Consider the following 19,433-nt stretch of genomic DNA (forward strand, 5'->3'; position numbering starts at 1 on the left):
TCCTATGATTTTTGAATCATGGGGACTTCCGTTTAACGCAAACTTTTGAAATTTTTTTTACAATGATCCTTATAAATAGAATTTTATTAATAATAAAAAAATTTACAACTAAATATAGAGAAGTTTATTAATTAATTTTATTATTTTAAAAAATATATTAAAATATAGATTAAAACGTTATTTATATTTTAAATTATCTATTAATTAATTTTTTTCATTAATTTTAATTATTACTATTTAAACATATTTTAATATAAAAAAATTAATTAGTAGGTTTCTTATAAATTTTAAAAATTTATTAATGAATTTTTTCAAATCATAAGGGTTAAATAGTGAAAAAAGAGATTAATTAATAATTTTTTTAAAATGTTATAGATATTTTAATATATTTTTTAAAATTGAGAGATTAATTAATAAATTTTTTATAGAAGTTAAATGTTAAATTTTTTCTTAATAAAATTATATTAAGTATATTAATAATTTGATTATTTTAGCTATCAAATCAAAAGTACAATAAAAATTAAATTTTTTTAGAAGTCAATCAATAATTCAACCGAATTGAATATACTTTTTAAAAAATAATTAATTTTCTGTTATTCAAATTTGGTTATTTGATTATAATCTAATAATGCACTCCTGACTTGTGCCCCCATAGGATAGAGTAGTGGTCCCAAAGTGTGGGATTGAAGGGATATAAACTATCAACACCTAATTATGTTAGAGAATATGTGTGTAGTGTACCAGGTAGGGGTGATCATTCACTCGGTTTAGTTTAAAATTAAATCGAATCAAATAAATTAAAAATTGAAAATTTAGTATTTATGAAAATCAAATCGAACCGATTTTAATTAGAAACTGAATCGAATCGAACCGATATGATTCAGTTCGATTTGATTCGGTTTGATCAATTTTGATTTTTAATAATTTTTTATTTTTTACACTTTATTTTTAATATTTTAAAATTTAATTAAAATATTTTAATCTTAATATAATTTAATTTCTCTGTATTATTGAAAATAATATATTATTATCACTAATCGGTTTGATTCGATTTTTTCAATTTTTTTCTGATCAAAATCAAACCGAACCGAAATAATCGAAAATTTTAAAATTAAAAACCGAAACGAACCGAATTAAATAAAAAACCAAACTGAATTTTGAAATTAATTTGGTTCGGTCGATTTTTTCGGTTTGAACCGAATACGGCTCAACCCTAATACCAGGTAACCGTTACAATGAAAATATGTTACCTTTGCTATCCAAAATTAATAGTGTGATATAAACAAAATCAAAGATAAAGATAGATATTGCTGTGATGATGAAGAGAAATTTCCACTAGAAATATGTTGTCCCAACTCCCAATTTCAATTGGGTTATTGCTTCTTCTCCCATGTTTTGGAATTAAATGATATTGTTCATGGTACAAGATGTATGCTTTTATACCCTTTTTTTAATTATTTTTATATTCAGATTATCTAATACAATGGACAATAATTTTTTTTTTTTTTGATAAAAACTGTTTCAAGACTTAAAATTTTATTTTATTGAATTAAGGGTAAACTGTGGATGGTATCCATATAATTAAAAAAAGAAAAAAGAGATGAGGGATTGTGCATGCAAATGGGTTTAGTACATTAGATAGCACCACTATATGAAAGTGTGATAAAAATAAGAGTGAAATATGTGTCATTACTTTGTTGAAGTCAACAGCAAGTCAGGATGGCCGAGTGGTCTAAGGCGCCAGACTCAAGTTCTGGTCTTCGAAAGAGGGCGTGGGTTCAAATCCCACTTCTGACAATAGAGAGAAATACGTTTTACTTTTATTATTGCCATAAATAATTGTAAACCATTTCATATAATTTACTCACATTTCAATTCAAAGAATCAGTGAAAGGTTTTGAAGCCAAAGCACCTTGACATCAACTGTAAGGAAGGTTGGCTGCCCATTTCACTACCAAGGTTATCATATTTTCCATAGACTTCTTTTCTTTTCTACAAGTTAAGAAAGAATACAGTTCTTGAAGAAAGCAACTTTTCCATTTTCTTGAAGATTGTATTGGCATCTTCTTTTTCTTCCTTATAACTTTATTCATTTAACTCTTAATGAGATATTCAAATACCATTATAAATATCGTTAAAAAAATATCATTATAAAAGACATATATGTTAAATTATAGAAAAATTTCCTATTTAATTTTGTATAATATACTAAAATTTATTAGTAAATTATTTAATTTTAAAAAATACTTTAAAATATTTTTAAAATTTTAAAAACTTTATTAATTTATCTTTTTGTTAGTTTTAATTATTAAATATTTATTATATAAAAAAACTCATTAATTGGTATTGTATTTTTATAAAATTATCTAATAATTAATCTTTTTATATGGATAGTATTTTAGATTTTGTGTTGTATATAAAATTAACAAATGAACTAATTATTAACTATTAAGTTTATTTATATTATAGGAATCAAACGGTAACTTTTCCTATATTATAGGGTAGATCATCTTTGTAAATCATCCTTAAGATGATTAAATTCTTAGCATGGGCCCAAACCCGAATATGTCACATGAGCAAGAATTGGGTCCAAATCCTGAAATGTACGAAAAAGCCTAGCCCATTAGCGCCTGCAATCGCAGCCCACTCACTGTAATTTCAATCGTCGAAACTCGAAACTAATGTCGGCGTAAGACTCACTGTTCCAGTCACCGAGCCAATACTTTCATCTGATATTTCGCGATGGAGATCTACCATGCACTGGCTAGCGTTCCTCTTCCAGTGCATAATTTTCAAAGGTATTTTCCATCAACGTCTTTGCTGTGCTCAGCTGCAGTTGTCAGTTCAAGTTCCCGGTCCGATAAGATTGAATCGGAATGTCGGAATCGGATGTTTATCCTTGGGATGGGATTTGTCGGGCAATTCTTTGCCCAGAGCCTCAGAAAGGAAGGCTGGTAAGCAACTCTTCTACTTTTATGCAAGTGTCTTTGGACTGCTTGATATGCTATGTTACTCTTCAGTCTTCACTATTGATATATTAATTAAGCATGATTAATTGTTCAATGAAATGCTTAAGAAAAAGTCGGAGTATTGTTTTATCATCAATTAGGGTTGTCACTGGGACTTGCACAAGCCCATTGAAGAAGGAGGAACTTGAGGAGAGAGGATTCGATGTTTGCCTCTTCGATGCAAATGAACCAGAGTGAGTTTCTTGTTCTCTTTAACCAAAGATACAAAGCTTCGTTTTATTTCATTAGTTTTTTTTGGTCTAACTATTTCATTAGTTCAACCTTTGTTATTTGCTTCATTAAATGTTAATTTGGGTAAAGCGAGCTCATGTGAAGATGAGCTTATAATTATTAGATTCAATATTTGCACCTTCGTGTATTCAGTATATATATTTTAATTAATTATACAGAAATCTCAATAGAAAAATTTTATTCTAATGGTTATTAGATGTATGCAATAATAATAATAAGGATATTATATGCAATGAAAATACCAGTTTTACTCTACATGAGCAAAGGACAAATGGGGCAATGATAAGAACTGAGAACTACATTGGATACGTATCTTGAATACATAATCTAGAAAAGTGAATAATTTTTTTGTCGCTAACATATTTAGCAGTGTGAATCATAAATTGGCAGAAGCTATGGCTATAGAATGGTTTTAATAACATATTTTTGGACTCTTTTGCCCAGGTTGGGCATTCTAAATCTTATGACATCTTATACCCACCTCCTTGTATCCATCCCTTCTGTTGTGGGCATTGGTGATCCGGTATGTTGAAATTACTTTACAGTTTTCCCATAATATTTTTATTTGGTATTTATTTGATTCCTCTCAGCATGGTAGGTTTGCTTGTTGCATTCTTGTCATTATTTAGGTGCTTCAGCATGAAGACCTCAGAAATACAATGATGGATGGAAATCTTCAATGGCTCAGTTATCTATCATCTACTAGTATGTCTTTGCATGTTTGCATGCATATGAGACTCATCTTTATATTTTGCATGTCATGCAAACATTTTATGTTATTTTAGCCTTCTATTCCTCTATTTTGTTATTCTCCCTGATCCCAGAAATTCTTCTTTCCGGATGAGGTTTTAGAAAATTTTTTTTTTTTTTTACCTTGAAAAGGCGAAAACCCTGGTGACTCTGCTTGCTACTTCACTTGACTAAATTTTGGGACTTCTGCAGAAAAAGCTGCATTTTGTGTTCTTGAATATATTATTGCCATTTGGGTGAGAACTGAGAAGTACCAATGCTATTTCAAGTACTCTGGTTTGACCACATGCTGCTTCTTGTTGGCAGGCGTATATGGTAACTGCGGTGGTGCTTGGGTGGATGAGGAGTAAGCAACCATCTTGGATTCAATTGTTATGCTAGGTGTTTACATCAAATGCCACTAATCACACATGCATAATGTCCATGTGGCAGTTACCCAGCAGACCCTGCAAGTGAGGTGGCTAAATCAAGGCTAGCAGCTGAGGAAGGATGGTTAAATCTGGGCAGCAGTCTTGGCTTCTCAACGCAAGTATTTCGACTTGGAGGTATCTATGGTCCTGGTAGAAGGTTATGGTTGCTATCTCTATATGCTCGCACATGTTGGCTTTTGTTTATATTCAGACTTGATTTCAACAGTTCACTTCACACTTCATGTCTGGCTTGTCTTTTAGCACAATACAAGCATACACATTACTCCCAGTCATACCATTTGACTTTTGACTGACTGTTAGGATAATCCTGATCGTTTCTTTCTGACTAATTGATTATGTAACTATCCTTGTTCTTATGTTGTTGCATCATGAATCTAAAGTTTGAGACATTTTTCTTGGCAGTGCTGTTGACACAATAATTAAGCAGGAGGTTTTGTCAAAAAATCAGAAAATGAGGGCATCCAGGCAGTATACTTCCAGAGTTCATGTTGAGGACATTTGCCAAGCACTCAAGGCTAGCATCTCTATGTCCCCAAGAAGGTAAGTCTTCACCCACCTTCTCTTCCTATACTCTGTTAAATTATACATAATCCATTCAGGTTATGGGATACGAGAACTGAGTAATTATTTTAGACCTCTAATTGAAGCATTAGGACACAATCTCCAAGGATGAAAGAAGGAAGCTCTGCCGCTTTGAAACTAAACCATTATGAAAAGTTGATAACGACTTTATGTAATATCATATGGTGGATGTGCAACTCCGAATAAAACTCTACTTTCTTAGAATTGTTTATTCTTCTGGTTTATTCCGTGTGAATTGCTGAAGTATCCTCTATGATGTCATTATCAGCAGAATTTACAATATTGTGGATGATGACCCAGCTCCCCGTGAGGAAGTGTTTGCATATGCAGAGGACTTAATTGAGAAGAAGTGGCCCGGCTGGGTTAAGCAAAGTACATCTTCTGAAAGAGCTATATCAAGTAACAAGGATAGTTCCAGAGGAGAGAAACGTGTTTGCAATGAGCGTATGAAAAGAGAACTAGGAGTCAGGCTTCTTCATCCGAGTTATAAATCGGGATTGCTTAGCATTATAGATCAGATGAAAAATCCATTTCAATCCATTCCATCAAAATCATGAGCAGTACTTTTGTCAATATATTTCTTCCCCTCCCCCCCCCCCCCAAAAAAAAAAAAAAAAGAATCCAGCTTTTTGTTCAATCATTGTGGAGGTGGGTTTTGTCTTCTGGTGTTGTACAAACAATTATGGGTTGATAAGAAGTGTCTCAAATGTTACTTGTGTTGCATTTTTGAATAAAAAGAAAAAAGAATATTGGAGCAACCTTTTCTCAATACTGAGGGAAACTTCCAGTCTTCTGCAGGTATGGGTATGATTGTGAGAAATTCATAGGGTAAGTTGGCAGTTTTAAATTTCGGTAAGGTTTAATTCACCCGTAAAAGTCAGGGAAGAGTGCCTATTGATTCAACATATCTTTAAGCTCGGAACTGGAGTATGAAATATTCGTGAGAGATTAAATATTTATGAGAGATTAAATATTATATTTAAATTAAGTTTAATTCACTTAACGAGAGGAGTTTATAAAATATTTATAAGGGTTATGTTATCCGGATTATCACTATTTTAAATTGATATGCTTGCTATCTGTCGAGGTAAGGAGATGTGAACATGTAGACAAGAGTTTGATTCACGAGGGAGTTAATAACATTGTAGCATTTGGTTTATGGAAGTTTTTAGTTTTTAGGAGAGATTAAAAGTTTTTTGGATCGGAAATTGCTAAAATTTATTGGTGATTAATTCAGAGATATTTATAGTTTAGTTATATTAGAACATTTACACAGTTGTTCTTTTTGAATGGACAGTGACGTGCTATAGTAAGTATGTATTGCGAGCAGTCGGCTAATAAATGCTGAGTCACTTGGTTCATATTCTATTCATTACACGCGTCTTTTCTGTCAGTTTTACAGTACGCGTAATTATGACTCTAATAAGATTCAGGACGTTTTAAAAATGTCAGTCTACTTGCACAAAGCCTTTATTGTAATCAGCTTATTTACTCTGAATATAAATAAAATTAGAGGTATGGGAAGCCTGACTTGCACAATACACAAGTTGAACTGCACCTCTAGCGTTTGATCAGATGAGATTATTACTTATTGCGTGAAATTTATCTATTTTTATTGGATAAGTGTGGCAATTTCAACAGGATATTTTATTATTATCCTATGAGAAGCTAATGTGAAATTTAACCGGTAACTGAATTGATACAAGCTTAACTAACCCATTCCTTGAAAGTTGAATGATGTTGTTCAAAATATAAAATGTATGCTTTTAAACTACCCTTTGTAATTGCTTATATACTCATATCAGCTAACAGCTGGATTATAATGTTATTTTTTTATCATATGGATTGAATTGAGACGCAAAATCTGATTTCCTTATAGTTGAATAAGCAGTACTGAATTAAAAGTTAATTTGTGGATGATATCCATTAAATAAAAAAGGAGGGGGGGATTGTTCATGCAAATGGGATTAAGGTATTAGATAGCACCAAACACTATATTATTAAAGTGTGATAAAATAATGGTAAAATAGAGAAAAAAGAGTTTTGTGGTGACGTTAAAAATAAATTTGCAATGCAATTTTAATAAAATTCACAATTTAATGCTTATTATTTTACTAAAAAATTATTTAATTTCAGTTTTATCATATTAATAAAATAATTTAAAATTTACTATTAAACTATAATAATTTGATCATTGAAATTTTATTTTTTATAATAATTTAATTTCTTTAATTTTATAAAAATTTAATAATTTAATTTTATAATTTTAATATTTGTAACTATTTAATTCTTTAATTTATTTTTTTTTTTCAATTTGAAACAAATATAAAAAAAATTCTTATAGTTTTATTAATTTTTTTACTTTAAATCTATAATTTAATTTTGTATTTAAGTACTTGTTGATTTACAAATAATAATAATTTCTAAATCTTATACTACCGTCCAGCTCATATCACAAAAATATTATTTTAACATAAAATTAAACTACAAATTTCGAAATAAACTATATAACTTAAAATGAAAAATAAATAAAACTATGTGATACTTTTTATACTTTTCTTAATTAAGAGTTGATTAGTAGTAAGAGTAATAGGAGTATTTTTAATAAAAATAAAAATAAAAATTTAAAGATTAAATTACTTACTATTAAAAAGAAGTAATAACTAAATTGTGAACTTGGCTAAATTTTAATGAGCAGCACAAAAAAAACTGATTATTGGTAATTGTTAAGTCGACTTAAACAATATGTCAGGATGGCCGAGTGGTCTAAGGCGCCAGACTCAAGTTCTGGTCTTCGAGAGAGGGCGTGGGTTCAAATCCCACTTCTGACAATATAAAATTTTTCTTTGTTTCGCCCTAAACAAATAAGAAGCAAATACAATTTGCTCACATTTCAAATAATCGTCTCCCCTCTTATTTATGGGATGCTTCCAAACAAACTTTACTTTAACCTATTATTAATAAATTTTCTATAAAATTTGATTCAGACAACTCTTAATAATTTTACAAGAAAACACAATATACATTTTTTTTTATATTTAGAATAAAATAGTAAAAATGGCAGTTCTATGATTTTTCAACTATATAAAAGTGATAAATTATATAGACCCAAATTTTAATGTGTTATCAAAAATTTATTTTCTCCTATTTTTGCATACCAAAGTCAGCTGAATAGAAACTAATAAAGTGAGTCAAGATAGATTTTTCTATCTCAATGACTAGATTCAATAATGACATTGATAGATAATGACATTGATAGCTATCACCAACGTACTGCCACAGTTTTATGAACACTAAGGCCGATTATCGATAGAGACAAAGCCACAGCGATTGAAAAAAAAATCAATATGCAATGCAAAAGGCCTTTAATACTAGACAAATGAAGTTTTCTACCAGTAATAGAGGAGATGATATAACAGAACTGAATTTTATAATAGCAGATATGATCATAAATCGTCGGATGTAGTGGTACAATATCAAAATATTAATGTTACTTAAATCAGAATTCTCCTTAGAGCTAATCGGAGTAGTTCTAGACAACAAATTCAACACAAACAAAACAAAAACAAGACTCTCTCATACAAAAATAACACAAATAAAACAAAACCACCGTATCTTCGGTGAGAGAAATGGAAAGGAGGGCATAAATCTAAAAAACCAAAAAAAATTCTCTCGAGAAAAACAAAAGAATAAAAGAAGATCGACCACTAAGATTCGCAAACCCAAATAGCACTCCTTTGAAAAAATGCAAACCTGGCTACTATCCTTCTGCTTTCCTGTTTCTCTCTGAAGGTTAATTTCCCTTCTGAAGTGAATCAATAATGGGATAGTAGATTTGATGTTGCTTAAAGTAGAGAAAAAAAGGTTTTATATTACAAATGAAAGTGTAGATATGTCTTAAAATGAGGCACCATTTTCAGACTTCAAGTTAAATGTGAATGATTACTGGTTTTAAATTTAAAACATTGCTTTTCGTCGCTTGCTTAAATTCACATTTTACTTGATGGAGAAAAAGGCATTTTCTCTAACTTCATAGAACCTTGCAATTTATGGTGTCAGAGGAATTAAATACAAAGCTCAATACCTTTTTTTATCATCTACTTCAAATTGACACATAACGTCACAAATACTCTTGCAGATACAAAGGAAGGACTAATTCACCACTAATTGCCAGCACATAATAAAGTATACAACCCTTGACGACAAAAAAAACAAGGGCTCTACCAATCAGATACTTCGACGTAAGACTATCCTATTACTAAGATTGTGGTAGGATCAGCTGATTCTTTTTTTCCTATTTTCTTCGACCAAATAGGAACAAAAGGGTTAACTGAAGAGGAAAATTTGAGGGGGAGAACCAAGTACTTTGGCTGTTCAAATCTGCCAGGAGCCTTGGTGGGATTGCTCGCAGCCCCTGCATTCGACTTCACATATATAATTATACCTCCAACATATCATCTACATCAAAGAGGAAAGACAACTATCATTGATTAGCATGCCTTAAACAAGAAATCTTCCAAATTTTTGGCGTAAAAAAGACAAAAATCCTTACCTTGCAATAGTTAAAGAGCTCAATATTTGCGATATCTTGCCCAAAACCCCTTTTTCCTGGCAGAATCCTTCTCTGACAGGGACCTGCTCCATTTGGACCCAAATAAAAAATTCTTTTTCAAAAACGGCTTTGCAGATGAACTTTCTGCACTGGAACTAGCCTCCATCTTTGGAGCTCCTCTCCATATGGCATTTTTTTGGTAGTCAAAATCATCAGAATCACTGTCAAGATAACTATCTATAACACGGCTTCTTGAGATCTTGTGGCTTCTGGCCTTCAATTCTGCTTCAGCTCTCAAAACCTTTTTAGACACCTTTGAGACTTGCTTCTCTCCTCCCGTGCATATTGGGCAAGCTGGGTCATACCTGTCAACTTCCAGTGTCAGGGTCTCCAAGCAATCAGCATGGTACACATGACCACATACCAGCACAGCAACCATCGAGAGTTCATTGCTAGCAAGGATTCTCCGACTGCTCCAAGAAGATCCCTCTGTCAAGAATTTCGAACAAGCCCCACAAGTTTGAATATCTAAGGAGGGGGAACATGAAAACCTGCTACTGCATCCACTTACTTTGCTCAAACCGTAGCCCAGGTGCTCACTGTCAAAAGACCATCTCTCCCTTTGTGAAGAAGCCACAAGCTCAGAAAAGGTTCGCATGGACCAACCATCAGAAGAACCACCATGTGATCCCATTGCTAAGTCATGGCTGCAAGTCGAGAGTACAAATGATGACCTACCTTCAGATAATGAGTAATTATTTGGTGACTTCAGTCCCATAATTCGACTATCAGAAATCTGCCTTAATAGCTGATGCCCAGGTGAACGCCGAGCCCGTCTCGATGGGGTTGAGTTTGGAGGAAGTGGATGACGACAGGTAGGTAAAGGATCGGCATCCGATGTTGAAAACGATGAATGTAAAGAAGAAGAAAGCTTTGGTGCAGGCAGTTCTTCAGTATCAGGAGATTCTGCTGAGTTCTTTCCCTGAAGACAATCAGAAAGAAGTTGAAGGGCATTGGCTATCATCAGGAAGAAGGAAAAAATACAAAAAAAAGGTAAAGGTAATACACTTTGTTTCAAGTTTTCAACTAGTTCAAACTCACGTGTACAGGATAATTGCTTTCCATGGATAGGCCTGCAAAAAGAAATGCAAAAAAGAAATGAGATGAACACAACAAATGTGGGCGTCAAAGACCTAGCACCACATTCTGATCTGCCACGAGCAAGGACAAGCAGTGAAATAACAGGTTGAGAAACGAGATTTCCAGGTTCTTTTTTTCCCCTTTTCCAACAGGAGTTTTTCCATGTTTCAATTTCACAATTCATGAATTTATATATTATAAAAGGAGATTTATTAACAAAAATAAAGCATCAACATCAGTAAAAGGACCCTTGGAGAACATAGAATAAGCCAAGTGATTGCAGAAAGAAAAAGGGACAGTTCATATTGCAAATAGCAATGAATAGACATTTATTCAAATCCAAAGGAAGATTGGTAAATCTTTTGTACAAAAAAGGAGGCAACTGGAAATAGAAAATACTTTTATGAGGCTGAAGAAGAACAAAACAATTTGGGTTTACATGGAGCTTAGACATGATACAAGATTCAGCTCAAAAACATGTAGAATGCTAGCAGTCTAAAATAATTACAGAATGAGATTAGTAACCAACTAACCATAAATGTTTGTAACCATATTTGCTATATTAACACTAGGAGCTATGTTATATGCGAGTATGAGTGAGCTTTAGTAGTACCAAGATACAAGTAGAACAAGTACACAACCATTTGAACTATGAATCTATTATTCAGAGATATAGAAGTGCAGCTTTCCAAAGACATGATGCATCTCTGTTGAACAACTTATGCATAAATCTTGAGAGGATTTTTCATGGATAGAAAGGCACGCCAAGGGTAAACTTGCCCAGATAGAAACAACATGGCATTTAGATGACATATTTGTAATTTTATCTATGCAAAATGCGATCTAGCTATCTGAAACAAGTTAATATGAATTACTTAGCCTTAGAATGGGGTTAAAAAAATAGTGCAACACTTGACCTGAAGGTTGAACAATCAGATTTGCTGACATTCCTTCATGTACTGGAGACTTTAGAGAGACATGTGTTCCAAAACTCTCATGCAGACTAACCTCATCAGAAAGGATACCCCTATCAGAGCACAATGGCCCCTTCACCTCCACACTAACTTCTCTGCTGAATCCCAGAGAAGTTTGATATGGTGAATCATAAACCTCACCAGCCACACGCCTTCGACTTTCCCAACGGAAGCTCCACGTTGGAGAGCACATGACATTCCTAGTCACAGTGTTACCTCCAGTTCTGTTGGGCAGGTCTTTTTCTCTCGTAGCAGTACAGCAAGCTGATCCCATGATCACTCAAATACAAGAGACTACTAAAGAAAAACTCAAGAAGAAATGCTTAGCAACAAACTCATACCAAGTCTCCTGTTGAAAAGGCAAAAATACACACAACAATATCAGATTTTTTAAGAAAAATTAAAAGCAGGAAAAAAGTGGATACTGACCTCAAATCATGTCTCCAGGTGAATAAATCAAAATGTTACATTATCCTGAAGGAAAAAAACCACGGGAGGGGGGGTATCAATCATGATTCTGTAATGAAAAGCATCATGAAAATAACATTAAATAAAAATCACAGATACAAGCATACTTGAAAATCGCAAAAGCGCATAGCATTCATATTCTAAACAGCCATAGTATTCATATTCTAAACAATTTAAAAGCTATACAGTTTTCTAGAGAAGAAAAAAAGAGGAGGTAATATGCCAGCTTGCAAATTAAATATAGATCAACCAAAACCTAAAATAAATGCACATGCACCCACTAAGATTTTATATTACCTACTTAAACATGTTTTTTGTAAAATGAAAGAAGATGGCAACAGTGTAGGTCATGTCTAAACTCACCCTCTCCCAAGCACGTTAAGAAAATGAAGAAAGAACTAAGCTGACATCAATAACAATCTATAGCTTTCTTTTCATCAAACATATTGCACCAGAACTTTAAACCTTTTACCCGTCTAGATCATGTTTAACTGCTTGAGATAGAGCTTAATGATTATTTTGCATTGATCTTGGGATCATAGCAAAGCAATTCCTTAATGATTATGAAGGCTTTCTCTCTTCTAACTAGAAAATAAGAGTTGATATAGTCAACAGGAAACCAAATAAAATAACTCCCAGCGTTGCTAAACCAGAAATCCATAACAGCTAGATGAATATTTTCATGAATCCTACCTCTAGAATTACTAGAGAAGGAGAATGTAGTCAGAATTAGTAGGCCTCATTTCACATTGAGGTAAATGCCATCTAGTGAACCAAGTGAAAAAAAAAAGTCCTCAAAAGATATCAAATTTTAGTCCATAAACACTTTTCTCCTTCTCTAAATGAAGTTTGAACTTCATCCTCTTTGACTGCAAATGGTAATTGGCTTAATGGGACACCATTGGACATATTAGCAGTAGATAAATGTCTGACGCATAAGAAAAAGGATAAGGGTCTTCGGGATAACCCTCCTTGTACAGATTGCCGACGTATTAATTCTACTACTACTTCATAGCTCCCAAACATTAATAAAGTAACACTTAAGATATCCAAGCAACAAGCTAATAAATTTCAGGAAAACAATTGTTTAAAGTGAGAATTCATGGATTATTACTCATTAGATGCATCTATATCCGTACTAGATGAACCCACAACACAATCATTTATTCAACAAACGCGTCAAATCCGCATTAATACACAATCTAGCACTTAAATAATCATTTGTGGGGAAATGCAGAAACGAAAACCATTATCCAAATAAATCATTACATACTTGTACACATAAATGCATACATCTACCAGCCGGCAGACAAATGAATGTAATTATTTTTCATAATAAAAATCCATAAATAAAAGAAACCTACAAATCAAATGAAATCGTTTAAAATCTCAAAAGAAAAAATCATATTAAAAAAATGCAAATAACAATTAAGAACTACATCAATCAGTGATAAAATCAAACTAGGGTTTATGAACTCTCTGTGTGAAAAATAACTCAAAAATACAAAACGGAAGCAATAAATTCTCACCATTCTAAAGGCAAATATGATTTAACGAAACGAACAGAACGCGAGATTAAAACATAAGCGCTTCGTCTTCGTCTTCGTCTTCGTCTTCACTGTGTACCTTTTAAAGAGAATAAAAATGGTAAAGGCCAGACAGAATGGAATCGAGGATTGGATTTATACGCTGTGCAGTATAACGACGTGAGAGGAGAAGGGGGTTCGAGGCTGATCGTTATAACGGAGCTGAGAGAACGATGTGAGAGTGAAGCCCACATGGGGAATTGTGCCACGTATGACAGTTCCGCTTTTTGCCCTTCTTTTTCTCAAACTTTGTCTATTTTTTTCCTCTGCTTTTTCTGTTCAATGGTGTCTTGTCGTGCCTTTGTGCTGTCCTTATTCCTGAATCTGAAGGGCAAAAGTGTAAATCTAATGAGGCTGTGAAGGGTGCTTTCTTCTTCACCACGCGTATGACTGGACTCTTTCTCTCATGGCGAGTACAAAAGCTTGGAATTTACCTCCTTTTTCTTCACTTTCAAACAACTTTAAAATTTATATAAAGGATAATTATTATTGTACTTTTATAATATATTTTAATTAATTAAAATATTTTTATAATTTTAAAATTACATTAAAATATTTTTATATTTTTATTTTATAAATTAAAATTATTTTTTTTTAATTTATTAATTAAAATTAATAATAGTTTTAATATTGTATCTATATATTTTGTTCTTATTTTATCATGATTAATTAAAATATCTTTTAATTTTAAAATTATATTAAAATATTTTTATATTTTAAATTTATTAACTAAAAAATGTATCTCATTAGTTTTTATTTATTTTTATTATTAATTTATTAATTTAAATTAAATTTTTTTAAATATTAAAATTTTAAAAATTTTTATGTTTAAATTGATCTCATATTAAATAACTTACCCACTGCTCACTAGTCTTCTCAGTCAAGTAACGAAATCACAATTATTCACATTATCGATACTTTATTATTAATTATAAATATTTGTTTCTTAAGATAAATATAAAAAAAATCAAAAGAATGAATAATAAATTTTATTTAATGAGTAGGATAATTTGAGATAAAAGAACTTTTAAAAATAAGTTCAATTAAACCCTATATTTTTATTCAATAGCCAATTAAGTCTAATTTTTTTTTTTATCAATTCAGTCCATATACTTTTATTCAAGAGCCAAATAAGTTTTGATTTAATATAATATTTTTTACATAATAAAACATTATTATTTTAATTTGATCTTATTATTTTAATTAACATGAAAATGTTTAAAAAATAATTATAAAAATGAAATTCTATTAATAAAAATAATACTTAATACCAAAAATAGTATTTTATTATTAAAAATATTATTATTTTATGACTGAATTTATTTTGTCTTTAAGTAAAAGTATATGAGCTTAATTGATAAAAAACAAATCGGACTTATATAGTCTTTAACTAAAAGTATAAGAATTTAATTGAATTTTGATGATCGTCGGGAGCCTCATTTACTCTGGAGGAGGCCAAGTCCAAAGAAACAAAGCAGGCCTAAGGTTTCGGAAGTCCATTCCAGTAGGCCGGCCCAATATCTTAAACCTTGATCCAAACACACGGGGCAAGTCGGGTCATCCGCGAGCCCAGGTCCAGTAACGAGAAATCCAGCCCGATGATGTGACGTGGTAAAGGATAGCAGGCCCAGTCACTTCGCAGCTCTGCCCACATGTGCGCTGGAAGAATTAAATTGTTGCTTGGCGTAGAGGGGTCTGACACTCCCGTACGTACGGACCTGCGTGACAAAGACAGATGGCACTGTAGCAGAGAGGCCGTTAGACGTCACTAGCAGACAAAAGGAAAAGAATAAAATGAAGGGAACATCTTCCTCTCCATCTAAACTTACAATCGCATTGTAAACTTGATTATTCTGGATCTCAGAACATCAATTGGCATCATCTGTGGGAACGAAGGTGATCTTCTCGTCATCGGAGTTCCTTTCTTGCAAAACCCACTGAGATCCACAATGGTAAACCACAATAAAAATCACACCATTAACACTCCAAATGACCTGAGCTCTGGCCAAGAAGAGCAGTAGTTCTCTTTCTCTAGCTCTACAACCCCCACCAGCCAACCACCGATGTTGTTTAACCCCATGCCAAGCTCGGCAGGGAACACACCTAGAACCACCATTTCCAACCAAGAACTCCAAACCATGGCCCTCCAGTTGCAAAACACCGCCCACTGGCTGGGGCAAATAATGCAGCAAAGGGGTCTCAATACCCCATTGGACATATTCCCTGTAGTTGAAGGGACCCCTACCACAGAACCTCAACCCACTTTTAACCACCCAATCCCTTAGCAAAGTAGCCACAGAACTGGAGAAGGGAGTAGAGGAGCTGATAGGGAGGAGGAGCCAGCAGCCAGGGCTCGTGGAAGAAGAGTGAGAGAACTCATTGAGAATGATGAGGCAGAAAGCTATTCTGTAGAAATGGCTAGGAGGACAAAGAGTGAAGAGTGGAAGGAGGGGTACCGCCTGGAGAAGAGGCCTAGACAGGAGGAGAAAGACGTAGATCAAAAACTGCAAAAGATGAAAGAGCAGCTCCTGGCCGAGCTGGGGGCAAAGGACCATAGCCAGACCCTTTTACCCACATCCTCGCCTTTTTCGGGGTGGATCCAATAGGAGACCATCCCTAAGAAGTTCATGATGCCTCCCATGGCGACATATGACAGAATGGGGAACCCGAGGGAACATATCTTAAACTACAAAACTTTCATGGAGCTGCAAACCCTGTCGGATGCCTTAATGTGCAAGGTATTCCCTACAACGCTCACAAGGCCAGCGAGGGCCTGGTTTAACAGTTTGGATGCAAAAAGTATCAAAAGCTTTGGCGACCTCGCCAACGTCTTCATCAGCCGGTTCATAGCAGGGGTCACCGCTGAAAGGAAAACCAGTTACCTGGAGACAGTTAGGCAGAGGAAGAACGAGTCCCTGAGGGAATATGTAGCCCGTTTCAACACGGAAGCCCTGTAGATCCCGGAGTTGGATGAAAGCTGGGCTGTAGAGGCCATACAGAAGGAGACTGTAACGACCCAGAATCCGGACCGCTACCGGCGCTAGGATCCAGGTCGATTTAAGGTCGCCGGGACCCGTAGCAAGCCTGCTATATTGTCTATGTAAAACATAAATCTTACCCTTTTAGAGGGTTCCGACATCCTGGATTCCACCGAAAGTAGAATTCTGATGCCGGACTCTAGCCGGGTATTACAGAGACCACCTCCCCTGAGTTCTTTGGCTTGTTGTGCAGAAAGCCACCCACCTCCCTAGCAGAACTAATGAAGAGAGCAGAGAAGTATATAAGGCAAGATGACGCCTTGACAACCAGCAGGTTTACCAGGGAGGCTGCAGACAGAGGGAAAGCCCTAGAAGAGAGGAGGTCAGAGAGACCTGAGAGAAGGCATAACAAAGGACCTGAGGCATATAGGCAGCCCTGGGACAGAAGGGAGCAGAGACCGTTCCCACCTCGGGTCCCTGAAACAATAACACCGTTCAACGCCTCCAAAGCTAAAGTGCTCATGGCGGTTCAAGACGAGGAGTTCCTCCAGTGGCCCAAGCCCATGAAAGTAGATGCAAGTCGGAGGGACCCTGACAAATACTGCTAGTACCACCGCACCCACAGCCATGACACCAATAACTGCTACCAGCTGATCAATGAGATCGAAAGGCTGATAAAGAGGAGACACCTCCGGAACTTCGTGAAGAAACCTGAGGGAGAAAGACCCCAGCAGAATCCCACCGCAGAAAGGCCCCGTAGACAGGGGGCAGGGCCAGTGAATGACGACTTTAGTGGGACCATTAACATGATTGTCAGAGGAACTGGAGGCTGGATGAGCAGGAGGGGAAGGAAAAGAAGCCGAGATGGAGAAGGGAGTAGCAATGAAGTCCTACAGGTGGTAGATCACTCCCCAACGGTCATCTCTTTCTCTCCTGAGGACGCCCATGGCATTCAAATTGTAATACCCGGCTAGACTCCGGTATCGGAATTCCTACCGTCCGGTGGAATCTCGGATGTCAGAAACCTCTAGAAGGGTAAAATGATGTATTTATAAAATGTTTTGATGTATTTTATGATTTTAAGTAAAAAGGAAGTTAAGTTTTGAATGAAAATGGTCTTGAGAGGAAGACTCAGGTTCGGCCGCCGAATCCCAAGTTCGGCCGCCGAACGTGCATGCGTTTTGGGAGTACTTTAGGCCCCCGAAAGCATAAGTGAGGGAAGTCCAGGTTTGGCCGCCGAACCTTAAGTTCGGCCGCCGAACATGGCATGCATGCGGAGGCATGTTAGGCCCCCAAAAGTGGCCTGGCCAGCCACCTATAAAGGGGTCCCTATGTCCGAACGGGAGAGCTTTTCTTCCCGTTTTCGGCCAAGGTGAGCTCTCCGCCGTCCCTCATCGATTTTGAGCTTCTTCCTTCGAATCTTCATGTTTTTCTTATGAGCTTTCACTTGGTTTGAAGATCTTTGAGCAAAAGAGCAAGTTTGGAAGCTTGGAGTACAAATAGTGGATTTCTCCCTACCTCCAAGCTAAGATCGTCTTCCCTCTCGATCTTCAAGAGGTAAGCTTAGATCCAACCTTCCTTGCATGTTTTAAACAAGTTTTATGAAGATCTATGGGGTAGACATGCATGTTAGGTTTTTTTTTTATGTTTATGGGTTTATGTATGTTTATGAGCAATGTGGGTTGTTTGATGTGTTGTAGTTGGGGTTTTTAATGGTTTAAAGCCCCTAGGAGCTTGTATGCTTGAGTATGCATGTTGTAGAATAGGAAAATGCATGTTTGAATGAGTTGGGAGGCGTTTGTGCATGTTGGAACCAAGTTTCTGCCCTTTGGGAGAAACCAGGTTCGGCAGCTGAAGGCTCTTTCGGCCGCCGAACCTGCCTGTGGTAGCATGAATCGGCTGCCGAACCCTGCCCCAGAAAGTGGACTTTCAGCTCTGGAAGGGAGTTTCGGCCGCCGAAGGTGCCGCCGAACATGCATGAGTTTCGTCTCTGGAGGGAACCTTCGGCCGCCGAAAGTGCCGCCGAAGGTGCATGACTTTCGGCTCTGGAGGGCCTTTCGACCGCCGAACCTGCCGTCGAAAGTGCCCTGTTCAGCCCTCCTTTGCATGTTTTCTATGAATGTTTTAAGGTGTTTTGGGGGGTTTTTGGGGAGTATTTCAGAGTCATGATCATGTGTGTTAGGTCCCTCATTTGTGTCCACCTGTGTAGGTTCGGACCAGAGGAACCAGAGAGTTCTGCAGTGAGCACTGCTTCAGAGTTTGCAAAGTCAGCCAGAGGTGAGTGGAACTAAACTTAATCTTTTAAAATGAGAAATTAAATGTTTTGTTAATCATGTTTCATGCATCATGATTATGCAATAGGATGATTGCATTAGATTTCACGAATATGTTGCATCGCATTCTTTGTTGTTGATGTGGGTGAATGTTGGATGACCCAAGTAGTCCCTGAGGAAAGACCAGGACCCCATTCTATGGCCTGGCACGGATATGGGATTCGAAGACCAGGTGCCCAGAGGAGGCCCTGGGGAAATGGTAAGTAATGTATGATATGACGGAAAACCAGGACCCCATGCTACGGCCTGGCACGAAATGATGCTGGGACTATTTGGTGACAAGTTCTCCCAACCCTTGATGTGAATTGTCTGAGTTATGATGCATTTCATATGAGTATGTTTGTTAACATGTTTTTACGATTTTACTCACTGGGCTTGT

General features: G+C 35.3%; 3 protein-coding genes and 2 non-coding genes across 8 annotated transcripts; 4 read left to right on the forward strand and 1 right to left on the reverse strand.

Moving 5' to 3' along the window:
- Window positions 1-1,713: 1,713 nt before the first annotated feature.
- Window positions 1,714-1,797, forward strand: TRNAL-CAA. Its single transcript has one exon. It is a non-coding gene; the product is annotated as a tRNA-Leu (tRNA).
- An 878-nt stretch (window positions 1,798-2,675) lies between these two features.
- On the forward strand, window positions 2,676-5,781 carry LOC110614305 (protein YeeZ). Of its 2 annotated transcripts, none has more exons than XM_021755811.2 (8): window positions 2,676-2,954; window positions 3,110-3,202; window positions 3,705-3,783; window positions 3,890-3,965; window positions 4,317-4,356; window positions 4,443-4,577; window positions 4,844-4,981; window positions 5,292-5,781. In XM_021755811.2, exons 1-8 carry the CDS (start codon window positions 2,743-2,745, stop codon window positions 5,578-5,580), a joined length of 1,062 nt encoding a protein of 353 aa, XP_021611503.1. In that variant the 5' UTR covers window positions 2,676-2,742; the 3' UTR covers window positions 5,581-5,781. The 2 variants fall into 2 exon arrangements, with proteins under 2 accessions (XP_021611503.1, XP_021611504.1); XM_021755812.2 differs by having other exon boundaries at window positions 5,295-5,781.
- Window positions 5,782-7,770: 1,989 nt separating this feature from the next.
- TRNAL-CAA lies at window positions 7,771-7,854 on the forward strand. Its single transcript has one exon. It is a non-coding gene; the product is annotated as a tRNA-Leu (tRNA).
- A 1,233-nt stretch (window positions 7,855-9,087) lies between these two features.
- On the reverse strand, window positions 9,088-13,989 carry LOC110615637. Of its 3 annotated transcripts, XM_021757626.2 has the most exons (6): window positions 13,687-13,988; window positions 12,119-12,163; window positions 11,633-12,038; window positions 10,677-10,708; window positions 9,576-10,557; window positions 9,088-9,481 (listed from the first exon to the last, which is right to left on the reverse strand). In XM_021757626.2, the coding sequence occupies exons 3-5, from the start codon at window positions 11,961-11,963 to the stop codon at window positions 9,595-9,597; spliced, it is 1,326 nt and encodes a 441-aa protein (XP_021613318.1). In that variant the 5' UTR covers window positions 11,964-12,038; window positions 12,119-12,163; window positions 13,687-13,988; the 3' UTR covers window positions 9,088-9,481; window positions 9,576-9,594. The 3 variants fall into 3 exon arrangements, with proteins under 3 accessions (XP_021613318.1, XP_043812838.1, XP_043812839.1); XM_043956903.1 differs by having other exon boundaries at window positions 11,633-12,206; window positions 13,687-13,989; XM_043956904.1 differs by lacking the exons at window positions 11,633-12,038; window positions 12,119-12,163; window positions 13,687-13,988 and having other exon boundaries at window positions 10,642-11,626.
- Window positions 13,990-16,382: 2,393 nt separating this feature from the next.
- LOC110615414 lies at window positions 16,383-17,329 on the forward strand. Its single transcript, XM_021757255.1, has 2 exons — window positions 16,383-16,696; window positions 16,975-17,329. Exons 1-2 carry the CDS (start codon window positions 16,383-16,385, stop codon window positions 17,327-17,329), a joined length of 669 nt encoding a protein of 222 aa, XP_021612947.1.
- Window positions 17,330-19,433: the final 2,104 nt, after the last annotated feature.

Source organism: Manihot esculenta, chromosome 5 (genome assembly GCF_001659605.2).
Source record: "Manihot esculenta cultivar AM560-2 chromosome 5, M.esculenta_v8, whole genome shotgun sequence".
NCBI lineage: Eukaryota > Viridiplantae > Streptophyta > Magnoliopsida > Malpighiales > Euphorbiaceae > Manihot > Manihot esculenta.